The sequence below is a fragment of the Olea europaea genome, chromosome 13, assembly GCF_002742605.1.
Source record: "Olea europaea var. sylvestris chromosome 13, O_europaea_v1, whole genome shotgun sequence".
Taxonomy (NCBI): Eukaryota; Viridiplantae; Streptophyta; class Magnoliopsida; order Lamiales; family Oleaceae; genus Olea; species Olea europaea.
In genome coordinates, this window is record NC_036249.1 from 2,165,568 (window position 1) to 2,182,863 (window position 17,296).

The window sequence follows — 17,296 nt, forward strand, 5'->3', positions numbered from 1 at the left end:
TTCTGGGCTGTGATGACAAATGGGCTAAAGCCCAAATAACTGTTTTAATATTCTAGGCTCTTGCCCAATAACTTGACCCTGATTCGCCCTGGCCCAAAGGTAGATAAAAACGTGTTTTTTGGCGTGGCGTTTTTTAACGCAACCAATAAACACGTTTTCTTCAGATTACTGAAAGCCCCCTGATCGTTGGATTAAAATCTGATCTATGGCTGCCTTGATTGGATATATATATACTTCCACCTCTTGCCCTAATTCAGCTGGACCGTCATTTTACTCCTCTCTTCAACTGCGGCTGTGCTTCGAGATCCTTCCAAACCCTTCCTTCTTCGTGACCATCCAATCTCTGATTCGATCTGAAATCTGAGTGATTCTTTCTTTGTGATACTAAATACTAAGTGTATTGGAGGGATTGGTGTGTGATTTACCCTTGTGGTTTCCTTTAATCTGATAGAGGAAGATCTTAGGGTTTGGGGCGATCGGTGTGGGTCATACAGACGGGTACAATCCTGTATTTTCTTGAGTCTGAGCCCCATAGATGAAAGGACCTTCATCTGGATGCCGTGTGGTTCGAGTTTCAGTAAACGGCTGAGGATTTGTTCTTCTGCTATTTTTCTTGTAATATTTTTCTTGTTTATTTTTTGGTTTTGTACTGATATCTTGGTGTAACAGTGGTATTACAGCCTTCGTCTGGCTCGTGTGGGTGAATCGAACCACGTTCTTACTTGATACAGTGATCTGGTAAATTCTTTTTGGAGTCAAAACCCTAGATCTCGATGTTCCTTGTGATAAATCTGTTTTTCTTGGTGAAAAACTGCTTCGGTTATTTGAGTTGTTCGAGTTTGGGTACTGTTGACTGCCGCCTTCGTGAAAACTGTGTGTGGTCAAGTGAAACGACCACCACTGTGGTTTAATTCTTGAACTCAAAACTTTACTGCCTGATTTTTTTGTTACATGTCTTAGTTGATTGATAATTTTTTTTCTTGTTAATTGTTTTGTGAATTTGAAACTTTGTACTTAAGCATTAAAACTGTCTATACTTGTTTTTGTTAAAAGTAATGCAGTATGCTTGTGTACTTAGCGTGAATCTGCCTACATTTGTTTGATGAAAGTATTGCAGTATATCTGTGTGTTAAGAGTTATTCTGCCTATATTCATCTGATAAAAGTATTGAAGTATACTTGTGTTTTAGTTGCTGATTCTTGATGTGCTTGAAGATTGTAACTGTGTGTTCTGTTCTTATATTCTGTATTAATATCTCTCTTAATCTTTTTTTTTTATCAAACAAAACCTCTACTCTTCACCCAAACCTTGACCTGAGATCTTGAGTCTCACGGAATCCTGGTTGGGCAGGGTAGTTGATTTCTTTAACTTGGTGTTGAAGACTGTGTGTATTTTAAATTGTTATTTCCGCACTTACACACATTATGTTGCTTTGCCTGTGATATGAAAATCTCTGTTTTTCTCACTTGTATGTTGTGATCAAATCAGAAATTACTGAGTGTGACCTGTTTGATCTAGAAAATGACTTCCACTAGTTTTGAACTTCGGGTCTTTAATGGGAAGGGAGATTTTCCTATATGGCAGCAAAAAATGAGAGGGGTTTTAGTACAACAGAAAGTCTCTAAGGCAATAACTGGAGAGTTTCCTAGAACAATGACACAAGGTCAGACTAAATCAGATGACCTAGCCTATACCTCAATAATTCTCCACCTATCTGACCAAGTGCTAAGGAAAGTAGGGAAATTAGAAAATGCTAAGGCCTTATGGGAGAAATTAGAGGAACTGTACTTAGTGAAATCCTTACCTAATAAACTCTTCCTTCTAGAAAGGTTCTTTAGTTTTAAGATTGATCCAACCAAAGACCTGGATGATAATCTTGATACTTTTAATAAATTGGTACAAGATATCACCAATGCAGGGGATAAAATTTCTGAAGAATATAAAGTAGTAATACTTCTTAATGCTATACCAGAGGCATATAGGGATGTCAAATCTGCCATTAAGTATGGCAGAGATACTTTGACCCCAGAAGTTGTTGTAAATTCCATAAGAAGTAAAGAATTGGAACTTAAAACTGAAAAACATGGGAAGGAACATGAGAGTTTGTATATGAGGGGAAGGCAACCAAATAGGCAAAATAATAACTATCCAAATCAAAATAATTCTGGAAATAGTAACAGGATGAAGTTCAGGAGTAAATCAAGATCTAAATCAAAATCTAGAAATAATAGGAAGTGCTATGGCTGTGGTAAGCTTGGTCATTACATAAAAGACTGCTATAACAAGAAAATTGAACCTAAAGAGAAGAAAGTTGATGAGGGAAATGTAGTTGAGCCTGCTGAGCCTAATACTGTTGATGTATATGTGGTGGCTCAGCAACCTGATCTGGAGGTGGCAAATTATGCCCACAATAGATATGTTCATGAGTGGATTTTGGACTCAGGTTGTACCTTTCATATTACACATGAAAGGTCCTGGCTTCAAGATTTTAAGAAGTTAGCTGGTGGTGAAATGGTGATGGGGAATAATATTGCCTACAGAGTTGAAGGACTAGGTAATGTGATCCTAAAATTTGAAAATGGATACATGTATACCCTAGAGAGAGTGAGGTATGTTCCTGAACTTAAAAGAAATCTGATTTCTATGGGAGAATTAGATGACCTCGGGCTGTGTGGTAGGATTAGGGATGGGTTGATGAAAGTGATCAAGGGATCTCTTGTCATCTTTAAGAGTGTCAAGAAAAATGGAATCTATGTAGTTAGAGCTGAAATAATACTTGAAAATAATACAACTATCTCTAATACTGAATCTGATTCCACCTTAAAATGGCATAAGAGGCTTGCACATGTTGGTGAAAAAGGCTTCACAATCCTACATAAAAAGGGGGTATTTGGTAAGGACCAAATATCAAAAATATCTTTCTGTGAAAGCTGCACTTTTGACAAACATCACAGACTCCATTTTAATTCTGGAAAACATAAAACTACTTCTCCATTGGAATATGTCCACTCTGATTTGTGGGGTCCAACCTCCACAACTATTCCAAGGAGAAATAAGTATTTCCTCTCAATAATTGATGACTTTTCAAGAAAGGTGTGGATGTTTCTACTAAAGCACAAATCTGAAACCTTTGAAAAGTTTAAAAGTTGGAAAGTCCTTATTGAAAATCAAATGTCTACAAAGATTAAAATTTTGAGAACTGATAATGGACTTGAATTTTACAACTTAGAATTTGATAAACTTTTTGAATTAAATGGAATCCTAAGACACAAAATTGTCCCATACACACCTCAACAGAATGGGGTGGCTGAGAGAATGAATAGGACCTTGTTGGATAAGGTTAGGTGTATGATGGTGGGATGTGGAGGGAGGCTGTAATGACAGCTACATATATAGCGAATAGAACCCCTTCTAGTGCTTTGGAAGGTAAGACACCTGAAGAGAAGTGGTCTGGAAAAATACCAGACTATTCCCACCTTAGAATATTCGGGTGTACAGCTTATTGTCACCAGAATTTGGGGAAACTGGAGCCAAGGGCTCAGAAATGTGTGTTCTTAGGTTATCCTGAAGGAATTAAGGGTTATAGGTTATGGGCTAGAGGTCAAGGGGGGTATAAAATGATAACAAGTAGAGATGTTACCTTCAATGAGGAAGAGATGCCCTGTTTAGAAAAATAAAATTCTGCAGACCCTGAAAACCCAAGTGTGACAAGGTTTCTGGTGGAGTTGGGATCTCAAACTGATTCTGTTCCTAATAATGTGAGAGAAAATGAACCTACACTACCTCGGACTCAAACTGAATTAGAAAATTCAGGTGTGGAGGAACATGAACAAACTAAAATGGATGATCCCAGTCAACAAAGTGATCTTAGTGACTATCAATTGATTAGGGATAGGCCTAGAAGGAACATAAGAGAACCTACAAGATATGAAGACTATCTATCCTATTCTGTCATGTCTTATAATGACCTAGCCTATAAGGAACCTAAGACCTATAGTGAAGCCATGAGTGGTAACCAATTTGGCAAGTGGGAAGTTGCCATGAGAGAAGAGATGAGTTCTCTAATGAAGAATAAAACTTGGGATCTTGTGCCTAGACCCAAAAATAAATCCATAGTTGACTGTAAATGGATTTACAAGGTGAAAGAAGGCAGATCAAATAATGAGCCTGTGAGATTTAAAGCAAGATTAGTTGCTAAAGGGTTTACACAAAAACAAGGTGTAGATTACAATGAGATATTTTTACCCGTTGTAAAATACACAACTATAAGAGTCCTACTAGCATTAGTTGCACATCACAATTGGGAATTAGAACAAATGGATGTAAAAACAGCCTTCTTACATGATAATTTAGATGAGACAATTTATATGTCACAACCTGAAGGTTTTGTGAATAAATCTAAATCTGACTTTGTGTGCTTGCTTAAGAAATCCTTATATGGTTTAAAACATTCCCCTAGACAATGGTATAAAAAGTTTGATACTTTTGTCATGACTGTTGGTTTTGTAAGAAGCTTTTATGATCATTACCTTTACTCTAAGAAAGATTCTGATTCTTCAATATCTATTTTTCTGTTACTTTATGTTGATGACATGCTGCTGATTGGGTCTGATTTAAAACAGATAAATGATATTAAAGTTCCTTTAGTGCTGAATTTGAAATGAAAAATCTGGGGCATGCTAAAAGGATATTGGGAATGGATATACTTAGAAAAATAGCACAATACATTTTGATTTTGAAACAATTAGCTTACATAGAAAAAGTTATATCCAAGTTTTCAATGCATGAATCAAAATCTGTGTCTTTGTCTTTAGCTAGTCATTTCAAATTAAGTAAAGAGTAATGCCCAATTGATGAATCTGATATAAAGTACATGGAAAAAGTTCCATATGCTAATGCTGTAAGGTCTATAATGTATACCATGGTCTGTACCAGACCTGATGTGGCTCATGCAATCAGCACTTTAAGTAGATTTATGGCTAATCCTGGTCCCGAACATTGGGAAGCACTTAAGTGGTTACTTAGGTACTTAAAAGGCACTTCTAGCATAGGATTAGTATATAAAAGAGGTAATGAAGGAATAACACTTAAAGGCTTTGTGGATGCTGATTTTGCTGGTGATAGGGACCATAGAAAGTCCACTTTTGCCTATATGTTCACTCTTTGTGGTACCTGTGTGAGTTGGAAGTCCCAATTACAGTCTATAGTTGCTTTATCAACCACAGAGGCCGAGTATGTAGCTGCCACAGAAGCTGTGAAGGAAGCTTTGTGGCTTAAGGGGCTATTATCTGAAATTAGGATGTTAAAAGAACCTGTAGTTGTTTATTCAGATAGCCAAAGTGCACTTTTGCCTATATGTTCACTCTTTGTGGTACCTGTGTGAGTTGGAAGTCCCAATTACAGTCTATAGTTGCTTTATCAACCACAGAGGCCGAGTATGTAGCTGCCACAGAAGCTGTGAAGGAAGCTTTGTGGCTTAAGGGGCTATTATCTGAAATTAGGATGTTAAAAGAACCTGTAGTTGTTTATTCAGATAGCCAAAGTGCAATACACTTGTGTAAGAATCCTATTTTTCATGAAAGAACTAAACACATAGATGTAAAGTTACATTTTATTAGAGATATTGTCTCAAATGAATCTGTTCTTCTTGAAAAAATTCCTACACAGTCAGGGGCGGAGCCAGAAACTTCGTTCAGTGCGGGCACAAATTTAGGTATTCGCTACAGTAATTTTTTTGGCCAAAAGTAGTATATGAAAGAAAAGAGCTTCACATGATTAATGCGGAAGGAATCTATAACAAATATTCACAAACGAGGTGAGTTATCCGGCATAGAAGACAATCTATAACATATACATATATAAATATGACACCCTACAGAAAAAGAATATCAAATATAGAGTTCCAAAACAAATTTTGAGTCAATAACCTCAAATAACCACCAGCAAAACCGTGAAATTTTATTTTATTTTATTTATTATTATTATTATTTTTTTATAGAATACCAATTCTAACCAGTCTAAAGACAATCTCACATCCTCGTTCACTTGAAGAACTTCTTTTCGAGTCTTGTCCCAATTGAAAATCGAAGATGTGAGAGATATCCCGAGAATGTCAAGCCCAAACTTATTAACCATTCTATAAGCATGTAGATTTTCAAATTAAAGCAATTAGTGGAAGGTGACTTTTTAACAGCTACTGCAATCAATTCTATTATTCCATTTCACTTGCTTTTAGATTAATACGATAATTAATGGAGATGCACAAGCAAAAACATTTTACACATTTATATGAACAAAGAGACATGTTTTGTGCATATATTTATGAAACAATAGCTGAACAACCTGAACTACAGAAATAGGATGAAAATAGAAACGATTTTAACTTTTAACATCAGAAGTCCTATGGGCTAAGAATCCTATTATCATGGGTCTAATGTTAAGATAGCCCAATTTAACAAAAGGCCCAGAATTTTTTTTTTAAAAAAAAAATGGCCCAACATTAACTCATCTTTCCCATCAATTCATAACTGCTCCACTGCGACAGCTGCTTACAAGCTTTCTTCTTCCATTTTCTTCTTCTCTTCTTGGTCAGTTGGTCAGAAAAGGCTTACATTACAATTTAGAAAACAATTAGAAGTTAGCCCCAGAAAAAACTCTTCTACCCTTCTTCCACTTTCAGCTTTCCACTGCGTTCGACTCTTCACGTAATGCATGGACCTGCCGAAAATCCCAGTATAGGTGTCTGCATCTACTACCTAAAATTTCAGACATGGGGACAAAGGTATTGCCTCTTTCTAAGTTTAAATCATGTTTCGCACTTTTGAATATTGATACAGGTTAATTCTTTAAATGCAGGTACAAATTTGGTGTCAATAGGAGGGCTGCAAGTGTTCAGAAACCCCATTGGCATCAAGGTGGAGGTTGTTGGGCTGTGATGACCAATAACCTTTCTGGGCTGTGATGACAAATGGGCTAAAGCCCAAATAACTGTTTTAATATTCTAGGCTCTTGCCCAATAACTTGACCCTCATCCGCCCCGGCCCAAAGGTAGATAAAAACGTGTTTTTTGGCGTGGCGTTTTTTAACGCAGCCAATAAACACATTTTCTTCAGATTACTGAAAGCCCCCTGACCGTTGGATTAAAATCTGATCTATGGCTGCCTTGGTTGGATATATATATACTTCCACCTCTTGCCCTAATTCAGCTGGACCGTCATTTTACTCCTCTCTTCAGCTGTGGCTGTGCTTCGAGATCCTTCCAAACCCTTCCTTCTTCGTGACCATCCAATCTCTGATTCGATCTGAAATCTGAGTGATTCTTTCTTTGTGATACTAAATACTAAGTGTATTGGAGGGATTGGTGTGTGATTTACCCTTGTGGTTTCCTTTAATCTGATAGAGGAAAATCTTAGGGTTTGGGGCGATCGGTGTGGGTCATGCAGACAGGTACAATCCTGTATTTTCTTGAGTCTGAGCCCCATAGATGAAAGGACCTTCATCTGGATGCCGTGTGGTTCGAGTTTCAGTGAACGGCTGAGGATTTGTTCTTCTGCCATTTTTCTTGTAATATTTTTCTTGTTTATTTCCTGGTTTTGTACTGATATCTTGGTGTAACACGTCCTTATAACCTACAGTCTACACAAGTTGGAACAGATTGCCTATTCCAAGACAGAAGGAAAAAAGAAAGTTCATAGAGGAAAATTCTTAGGTCGATATATAGAACACATCAAAGACATATATCCCTAGGTAGCATCAAAACTTGCCCGTTGGTCCTTGTTTGAAACATTTGCTCAAGGAGTGTAAAAGAAACGAAAATCTAAGATTTTCTTGTTCATAATATTAAGGTACAATTTATTCTTCATGCGCATACCAATTAGTTTTCAGTATAAAGCACCGAGCATTTGCCTATGTAAAATTTAAGAAAAATTGAAAGAACCTTCTGCAATTACTCCCTAACTCTTCTTCATTTAACCACATAAATCAAGTCGTGACATCTTGACGTGACACGGGTTTCGCCAAAACGAACCAAAGCATTGGAGTTTGATTGGAAGAAACCTAAACCAAGTTCGGGTCTTCGGGAAGCTAATACGGGTAGCACAGTTGATGGATCGAGGCACAGAGCATACTATGTTGAAGTCCATGAGCTAAGTGACAACTTTCGTGTTGGGGTCGAAGTCCGGAAGCCTATGAAATGACGTGATTCAAGTAGCCGAAGAAGGAACCAAACCATAACTCCATGCGACCGCACTGTATCGCAGGCATGCGGTCGCACAGGTGGCTACTGAAATTCGAGAGACGGCAACATCTTCAACCATGCGACCGCACCAATTTCTACCATGCAGTCGCATGGGCAAAACTGAAGATGCGAATTTTCAATTTTTGCGAGAATTTTAATTTGATTCAATTTCTTATTTTTGGCAAGTTTCATTATTTTAGGACTTTAGAATTTCGTAGTTTCCTTGTTTCATATGGTAGTATAAATTATTTTCTATCTTTTATTATTGAACAGACTTTGATTTGAGAATTAATTCAGAGAGACGATTTGCTTCCAAACCTTTGTTCTTTGGGACTTTGAACTTATCAAGGGATCCGATTGGGATTTCTTGTGACGTTCGCAACCCCGGGTGAGGTTCTTAAATTGTGTAATTAGGAGGTCTTCGATTTAATATATCGTTGGTTGCCTAATTCATCGTTTAAGAATTAAATCCGTAAACTTCGAATCAAATTGGCGTTCTTGGGATTGGTGTTACTCTCGTATGGGTTCGATAGTGTTTATTGCTATCCGGGTTCACATCACATCTACAAGAACCCTAATAGTTCAGTAAAAAATTTAGCAAGCACTCGTAATATAAACTGCTGGCACCCAAATTAAGTGACATAGTTATTTAAATTTGGACATATCAGTTAGAAATGAACATAATCTTATGTTTTAATCCCTCCCAACAATTGTGGCAGGGGAAAAGGAAGAATTAAGGGAATTAAAAATATGCCACGAAAGCTAAGATGGTAGAAATGAACATAACAAGGAATATGACATACTCTGTATGCCCGGAATGCAGTCTGAATTCGAGCGGCAGCAATATCCTCGGAGGCGAAGCAAATAAGCCCACGACTTATGGCAGAAGCACCATTTGCAAATGTAGGGACCCCTTTCCTAGAGCTGTTTTCCTCCTTGTACCCCTTTGATTTTTCAGGTGCTGAATATCTCTTCTATAATAAAGACAAAATCAATTTAAATTGCAAGCATGCAGAAATACAGATCATGAGGTGACAAAATTCAAATCACATTGGTTGTTGAATACATTCCTTGAACTTTAGTAAAAATGGCACTGCTGTGAATGCGTGCAAATCATTTTGCAGAAGGCATTAAACTAAGTTCTAACAGGAAATCCTGGATATTTATTTTTTCCAAAAAACATTTCTAAGAAAAAATATGTAGACAAGGGCATCATTAGAGTATGGGGGGATATTACAACGTTGGAGCATCACAAGTAGCATACCTTGAATTTTTCTGATCTGGTGCTTTTCACCTTCTTTTTGCTGATTATATTCTTAAACCAAACCCCAGAGCCCATCTTTGATGCCAAAAACTGGGTATCTAAATTATCCTGCAGAGAACGTCATACAGCACATAAAAATGGTATCAAGCCGTGTCTAGAACAGAGCAGATAAAATTATGTTCCTCTGCAGGCTCCTATGTCAAGCATGCTCTCCTATTATAAATCTCTCGTATTTAAATTACTAAGTTAATCATTGATTCAACAAAAGAAGAAATCGACAACACATAATTTACAAAGATTATTGACCATGTTAAGTGATGGTAAAGGCGAAGAAATTACCGAGTTTTATGATAAAATACTGTCCATGTTAGTCATTGTTCAAATCTCAAAGCACAACCTAAAGAAATGGTAAAATATTATCCCATGCTAATACATACATAGTGTAGGCTTGGTCCAAACGAGGCAAAACCCGTCCATATAAGCCCTGGAGCACAAGGAACGAGACAAACCGGTGCACACCATAAACAGACAGTCAAACCCAACCCAACCCAACCCAACCCAACCCAACCCAACCCAACCCAACCCAACCCAACCCAACCCAACCCAACCCAACCCAACCCAACCCAACCCAACCCAACCCAACCCAACCCAACCCAACCCAACCCAACCCAACCCAACCCAACCCAACCCAACCCAACCCAACCCAACCCAACCCAACCCAACCCAACCCAACCCAACCCAACCCAACCCAAATCCAATGAGCTTTTTAACTACAATAATACAAATATACTATATTGGTGCGGGAATTAAGACTACTAGAGTGGAAACCAAACCATTTTTTATAGTTATATCATTTCTCTAACAATGCATATTCACGATCTTCTCACAATCACAAAAATGCTCAAATTAATTCAAAAGTGAATTGCCTCTTCAACAATATTATCTAATCAACACACGAGTAGTTCCAGATTCAAGATACAGAATCATGACTTATGACAGCAAAAACAAATGTATACACAACCTTGAAATAAATAGCAGAGAATAAGATGCCAATATTCAAGAATCACATACCAGAGAAGCAACTATTTTTTGGCAACTTGGGTCTGTCCAAAATGTGAAGAAGACCAAGAAAAGCATTCAAATTTCGTGAAAGAAAAGTAAGAAAAATGAATGCTTTAAGAATAAAAAGTGGGTGGCGATTCGGATATTTGGCATGGCCCAGCACAGCACCAACTCATCAATCAGCGCACAATTTGTTTTTCTTAAAGGAGATGAACAAGTGCAAATTAGTGTCAACAACATCAGATAATCATTGTTTGGCGGGTCTTTATTGATTTTGAAAAAGATTTTGTTCTCCTTAATCAAAGGGCTGAACCACGATCTAACTCACATAAAGAATTGTAATTTATTCAACAAAAATATATGGCTACAGTGACACCGAAGCAACCAATGGTTGTACGACACTGGCTTGATTGTGACATCTCTCCTCTACTTTCTCTGTAGTTTAAAAAAAAAAAAAAATGAAAAGAAAGAAGAAGTAGCTATTATTATTTGCAGAAAAAAATTATAATTAATCAATGGGTAAAAAACTTGATACATCCCCAAACTATAGACTACATGCGAATAACATAGACTTCAATAGTCCCTTTACTTGAAGTCATGAACCCCATAGTCATAAAAATGATTTTCATTCAAAATTACTAACGGAAAGTCCTACGTAGACAATGAATGAATGACATGCCATTCCGTCGTTACTTTGACATCTAATATGCCAACAAAGATAACATCACATTATTTTTCTAATATACTTTCGCCAATTTAATTATGGAACCGTTCGGATTTGATTTTATTCTGTTTGATTCCCGGGTTCGTATTGTAATTAAAATTTTTATTATATACAAAACTACATTAATTCAAATGACATATTCAATCTTAACTCTTATAAAATAACGTAGTTCAATCTTATGTGCCTTTTGCGTCCCTCTTTGTTGAGTTTTTTTATAGATTTGATTGTAAAAATCACAAGAAGATGAAGATAACGAGCTCACAATAATTAAGAGATGAGTTGTTGAGCTCCAGTTTGATTTTTTTAGAATGATAGAAACTACACTACGATAAAATAACAAATTTGAGTAAAACTTAGATCAATCTGACCAAGTTGGGCTTGAACTGAAAATTGGGTTAGGAAAAATCATATTTTTAAATTTGAGCTAAATTAACTAGTTAGCAAATTTATTTAATAAAAAAGTAATTAGGCTTATTGAAAATAAATGAATTAAAAAAATTAGGAAGATTCGGTTCTTATTCAGTTTTTCAAAATTTTGGAAACATTTTTCAGATATAGTGTAAAGTTCATGTACCATTCAGGCTGTCAATGAAATATCAAATTTAGGAGATGGACAAAAAATCTTCCATATCAAAATTGTTGATAATATTTCCATTTTCAGTATGAATAATAGAATGTGTGCCTTAATTCATTAATAACTAAAAAGAATATTACAATATAAATATATGTTGGTAGACGATATTTTCATATTTTTATTATGATGACAATACACAATTAATGTGAGTTACACGAATATACACAAATTAATTTTAAATCTATTTTTAAAATCAGTGACGATCAATCAAAATTATAGAACTAAAATGCACTTAGCTCATGTTATACATTACTTTCATCGTGAGATAAATTTAATAATGTTTACGTCTCTAAAATAAAAAGGGATATTAACAACATACAATTAAAATAATATTTGTATCTAAAAAAATAAATATTTATTATACAAAAAAGGAAAAATAGAAATACTAATTTAATAAGGCATATAGGTCTCTACTGTTGATAAAATAAAAAGGGATATTAAAAACGTACAAAAAAAATAATATTTTTTTCTAAAAAGAAAAATATTAATTAAACAAAAATTTGGAAAAATAGAAATACTAATTTAATAAACCATATACGGAAATATAAATAAGTAGTAGGCTATATAACATCACTGCCTCAAGAATATCAAAATAAATTCAATTTCTTGATTATTTTATAAATAATTTCCTGTGCACTTAATGATTAGGATTCTCTTAATGATGTTTAGGTATGTACATAGAATGCAGAAAATTATTTTGTTTGGTGGTTACAATTCTAGGACCTGCCAATTCTAATTACGATTTAAACCATAATTAAGGAAAAAAGTGAATTTAAGCAAAAAAAAAATTGAATAACATACAATGGTCCCGGCGGGGCTCGAACCCGCGACCTTCGGCTCATAAGACCAACGCTCTAACCAACTGAGCTACGGGACCATTTTCAAAATCTGTCTAACTAATAAATTATTTAATAGAAATTGTGGTTGGGGGGACCAAAATACCAAGCGTGCTCCCCCGAATGGAAAAAATGAATTGCCATTTAAACTTTAAAGGTTTCCATTTTGTTTCTGTTGCTTTCAGTGAATAATTTCACATAACAAAAATGTTGTAAAGCAAGTTTGTACATTCATGCATTTCTATGTTATAGAAACTGAAGAAAAAATCTCGACTTGCTCGCACATATGAAATTTGCACTGGCACGTGTAGAAAGATCGTGAACTCCTTGCTAGTTTTGAAGCCTTTAATTGTTCCCAAAAAAAGAAAAGAGAGAGAAATCTAGTAGTTCCATTTGGTTAATATCTTCAAGAGACAAAATGGTTATTTCAGCCATTTCTGTTGTAACTTTTTTTCGGAGATAAAGAAGAAATACGCTCGATTTCATGTTGGATATAAAGAGGTATGCCCCAGTAAGAAAGAAATAATGAAAATCAATCTAAAATGGAACTTAAAAGATCATCCCTTGACAAGATTCCTATATCATCTATAATCTTGGGATAAAAATTCATAACTTCACTAATTTTGAATTAAATGTCACATTGACAGTACAGAAATGATAGGACGAGTTTGATTAAGAAACTTATCTAGAGGAGCTCAGATGAAATGATTTCCTCAAGATGTCATGTATTAAACCAGAAAACATGCAAGTACAAACGTTAAAAGTTTACTATCTACATCATGAAGCTGTGTCACGTTTGGTTTTTTACATAAACCTTTTCAAATCTGCTATTTTTTACAGCATAAATGATCCTTTTGTTCAACAAAAAATCAAGCTTCAACAGTATCGACTTATAACTGGTCGTGCTTAAGCCCACTCTATGTTTTGCAATCAATTGAGAACTGAATATTAAGTACCAAAAACTTGAACATATATATCATAAAGTCATTTTTGTTGAATCAAATCTTTATAGATAAAGTCAATATCAGTGGACAGCTGCACAAGCAAACGTTCTACAGTACAAATATCTCTAGTTAAAATAATGGTTGGCAGATGTCATGAAGCAGTTCAAGCCGCGTCAAAGCCCTGTCTCCATCCATGTAAGTAACGGCTCGAAAACATCTTCCCGGATGGGAAAGTGCAACTGTGCGTTGATTACTTGAACCTAAGGTAAAGAAAGCCCAAAAACGAGGACTTTATTTCGAAAGGGCCAAACAAAAATGAGAGAGAAAAAGGACCATTTACCTAATTACCTCCCTCAACCAAAAACCTCGTAGAATTTCCCAATCACAAGTATGCCAGAGTCAATTGATTCCAGAGGATCCTTTCGAAGTCAGTGTCTCAAGCAGTTGGGAATGACAGTAGCAATATCCTCCGCAGTTACTTTATCTTTTCCTTTAAGAGAAGCCAAAGCTTTCGCTGCCCTGTTGGTCACTATATCGCCTCTCAATCCTTCAACATTCAACTCAGCACAGACCTTTGAGATTTTGACTCTAAGTTCATGATCGATTGAAAGTTTGTAACTGATGAGAGAGAGCTCCTAGCAGAGTAAATTTGTTGCTGGAGCTTTTCTTGCTCTTCTTTGTAAGATTCCCGGAATTCTTTTAGATTTCTATCAAATCGTGCTCTTTCCTCGACAATTTTCACCCTATAACGGTCCCAACTTGTGCATGCATTCCAAAACAATCAAGAAATTGTGGCCTAAGTTCTCCCACTTCTGGATTTCCAGAACCAATAAGTATGAATCGGGCAGGATGTGATATTGAGATTCTTTCCCTTTCAACAGTATTCCATCCTGAGGCAGCAGACTCCAAAAGATTAACTTCGTCGATGTAAAGAATTCCTCTGTTAGCTTTCGCAAGAAGACCAGGCTCAAACGCCTTCACACCCTCAGTAAGGGCTTTTTCAATGTCAATTGTCCCACATACTCGGTCTTCTGTGGCACCTAACGGCAAATCAACCATGTTGATGTTGATTGAGATAACAGGGAGTTCTTCACCGCTCATAAGTTTTTCTCTAACTTCCATGCCCTGTACTTCCAGGTCATCTGGATCCGAATTGAACGCATCACCCGCGACTACTTCAATTTCAGGAAGTAAATCCACCAGTAAGCGAACAGTCGTGGACTTCCCAATTCCTCTATCACCCATTATCATCACACCTCCAATCTTTGGGTCAATCACATTCAACAAAAGGCACAATTTCATCTCATCTTGTCCTACTATAGCTGAAAATGGTTGAACTGGTCTGTGGGACTCCTTCAAGGCAAGCTTTTGTGCCTGAAAGTCGAGTACGACTTAAAAAACAACAATCTAAAATGCTTACACTGGAAGTGACAAGGTTTCCCTTTTACAACTTAAACACAAAATATATGCAATGCCTAATCTGTTTGGCAGCATGGTATTAAGCCTTAAAATGGGAATTGTAACTTGCATTTCAAAGTTGAATATATTTCTTGTTGGGTTTTTTGATACCCAATAATCCGGGTGATGATTTAAAATAGTTGTCGGATTATTTATCGACACCATGGACTTGGCTCGACTCGGAGATGATCTACACTTTTGAATGGTTTGGGTTTGGGTTGGATGATTATTTGGTTAGTTGGACCATTTATTGATTAATATGGAATTGAATATTGACCCATTAGTTTAGGTTAATTGGTAGCCCTCTTAGTGAACCCTAGGCCCAATTGGAGTGACTTAAACTAACCTATATATATGTATTTATCTCCTAGCCATTTTGTGGTGGTGGTGTGTGTGTGTTGTAGCAATGGAGATGAGAGTTGAGAGAAGAGAGGCAACCGAGAGAGAGGGAAGCCATGTGAGGTTGTGAGTAAGATTCAACCATTGTGATATATTCTTTTTCCTCTCCATACCTTTGTGGATTGCTAACACCACCACCCTTCTCCTTTGTGGGGTTGTGAGAGAGTTTAGGCAGTCCAAAGAAAAGGCGAAAGTCTTGGGTCGAGTCGAAGTAAATTGGTGTTCGTTTGGTTGTTTTATGAGCTTGAAATCAAGATTTATAGAGGGATTTTCGCTACAAATGGTATCAGAACTTGTGTTATTGATAAATCTGTGATTTTTGGGGCTAAAAACGGGCTGAAAGTGGTCAGAAACGGATCTGAAAATCAGAGGCAGAAACTGTTCGATTTTTTCAATTTTCTGCCTTATCTGTTTTGGCGTTTTCTGGTGAAACCAAAAGGAGTTTGGCAAAACGGACACCACCGATGGACTGTGCAGGCGGAGAAGAAGTCGGAAGGGTGACAGGTTGCCGGTGCAGCGCGTGGGGAAGATGGCGATGGCGCGTAAGGGCACGTCCATCTGATTCCGACGAAGTGGTCTTCAGACGGAATCTTCCCCATGACGAGGTGGACCCTGAGTGTTTTCAGATTTCAGTTTGGAGCATTACAGTGAAAGTTGGACGATTTTGCCCTTGGACGTCTGGGTACCAGGTGCCGTTTTTGTGTTGCTGTAGTTGCTGGTGACTTTAGGATGAACAGTAAATTCCTAAAGTGGTGAATTCGCATGTCTCAATATTACGGACCTTCAAACGTGGTCCGCTCGGTATCATGTCTTTTATCTTTTATTATTGCAGTTAAAATTATAATGTAGAGTAATTTATTTTTTGCATTAGAGGTTATCGTGTGAAGTGACATTAGGTTTGGGGTTACCATGAAGGGGTAATCATTGCCTGTTACTAGACCTATGAATTATTTGTTAATTATTTGCCTTAAATTCTTTGTGAATATGCTGTCAATTTTTTTACATTATTAGAATTGCATGTGGCCTTAGGAAAGTTTACTGGACTATTCTATGTAAATTATGTTCATACTTTACTTGTGGTCATTATTTGACATTGGTGGTAAATGTAGGTCTACGGTAAATGCGAAAAATAACATATATTTTAACTGTGGTAAAATTTGGACATAGTTGAAAGAGATTGTCCTAAGATGATAATAAAAGGAAAGATGAGGATAGAGACAAGGCGAATGTGACTTTAGGGTCGAGTAGTGATCCTAGTGAGGTTTATTGAGAGAATAAACCTGGTTCTTGCATTGCATCTGTATGTAATACTTTCTACATGTATGTGGTCACTTAATTCTGTTGTAATGTTGATGTTACACTTTCAATATGTTTGATGTGTGTAATTGCATGAATTAGAGTGACTTATTACTTTGTGTAATATGTTTACATGCATAGTGGGTTAAGTTTTGTGACGTACTCTATTTGCTCCGTGAATGGTGTGAGAGTATGGTAGTGAGAAGAAAGTTGGGCAACCATTTCTCTCCTTTATCTTTGTGAGCCTGTGTGGTTTGTGAGCTTATGTGAGGCAGCCATGTTAGAGTTAACTTCTTTACCTTTGTGAGCCTCCTTTGTGAGTGTCGTGAAGTAACCGACTCTTTCTTCAATTTTTCTTTGTGAGTGCCACCTTCGCCATTTTCTTTGTGGATTTTTTGGAGTTTTGGTGATTGGAGTAACCTTTGTGGTCACCGAAAGGTGTT

At 36.5% G+C, this 17,296-nt stretch overlaps 1 protein-coding gene, 1 non-coding gene and 1 pseudogene across 3 annotated transcripts; all 3 read right to left on the reverse strand.

Annotated features, from left to right (window-relative positions):
* Window positions 1–8,907: 8,907 nt before the first annotated feature.
* LOC111408180 lies at window positions 8,908–10,716 on the reverse strand. Of its 2 annotated transcripts, none has more exons than XM_023037978.1 (3): window positions 10,572–10,716; window positions 9,501–9,608; window positions 8,908–9,207 (listed from the first exon to the last, which is right to left on the reverse strand). In XM_023037978.1, exons 1-3 carry the CDS (start codon window positions 10,635–10,637, stop codon window positions 8,923–8,925), a joined length of 459 nt encoding a protein of 152 aa, XP_022893746.1. In that variant the 5' UTR covers window positions 10,638–10,716; the 3' UTR covers window positions 8,908–8,922. The 2 variants fall into 2 exon arrangements, with proteins under 2 accessions (XP_022893746.1, XP_022893745.1); XM_023037977.1 differs by having other exon boundaries at window positions 8,908–9,210; window positions 10,572–10,700.
* A 2,007-nt stretch (window positions 10,717–12,723) lies between these two features.
* TRNAI-UAU lies at window positions 12,724–12,797 on the reverse strand. Its single transcript has one exon. It is a non-coding gene; the product is annotated as a tRNA-Ile (tRNA).
* A 1,017-nt stretch (window positions 12,798–13,814) lies between these two features.
* On the reverse strand, window positions 13,815–15,194 carry LOC111408287 (annotated as a pseudogene).
* Between the last annotated feature and the right edge of the window lie 2,102 nt (window positions 15,195–17,296).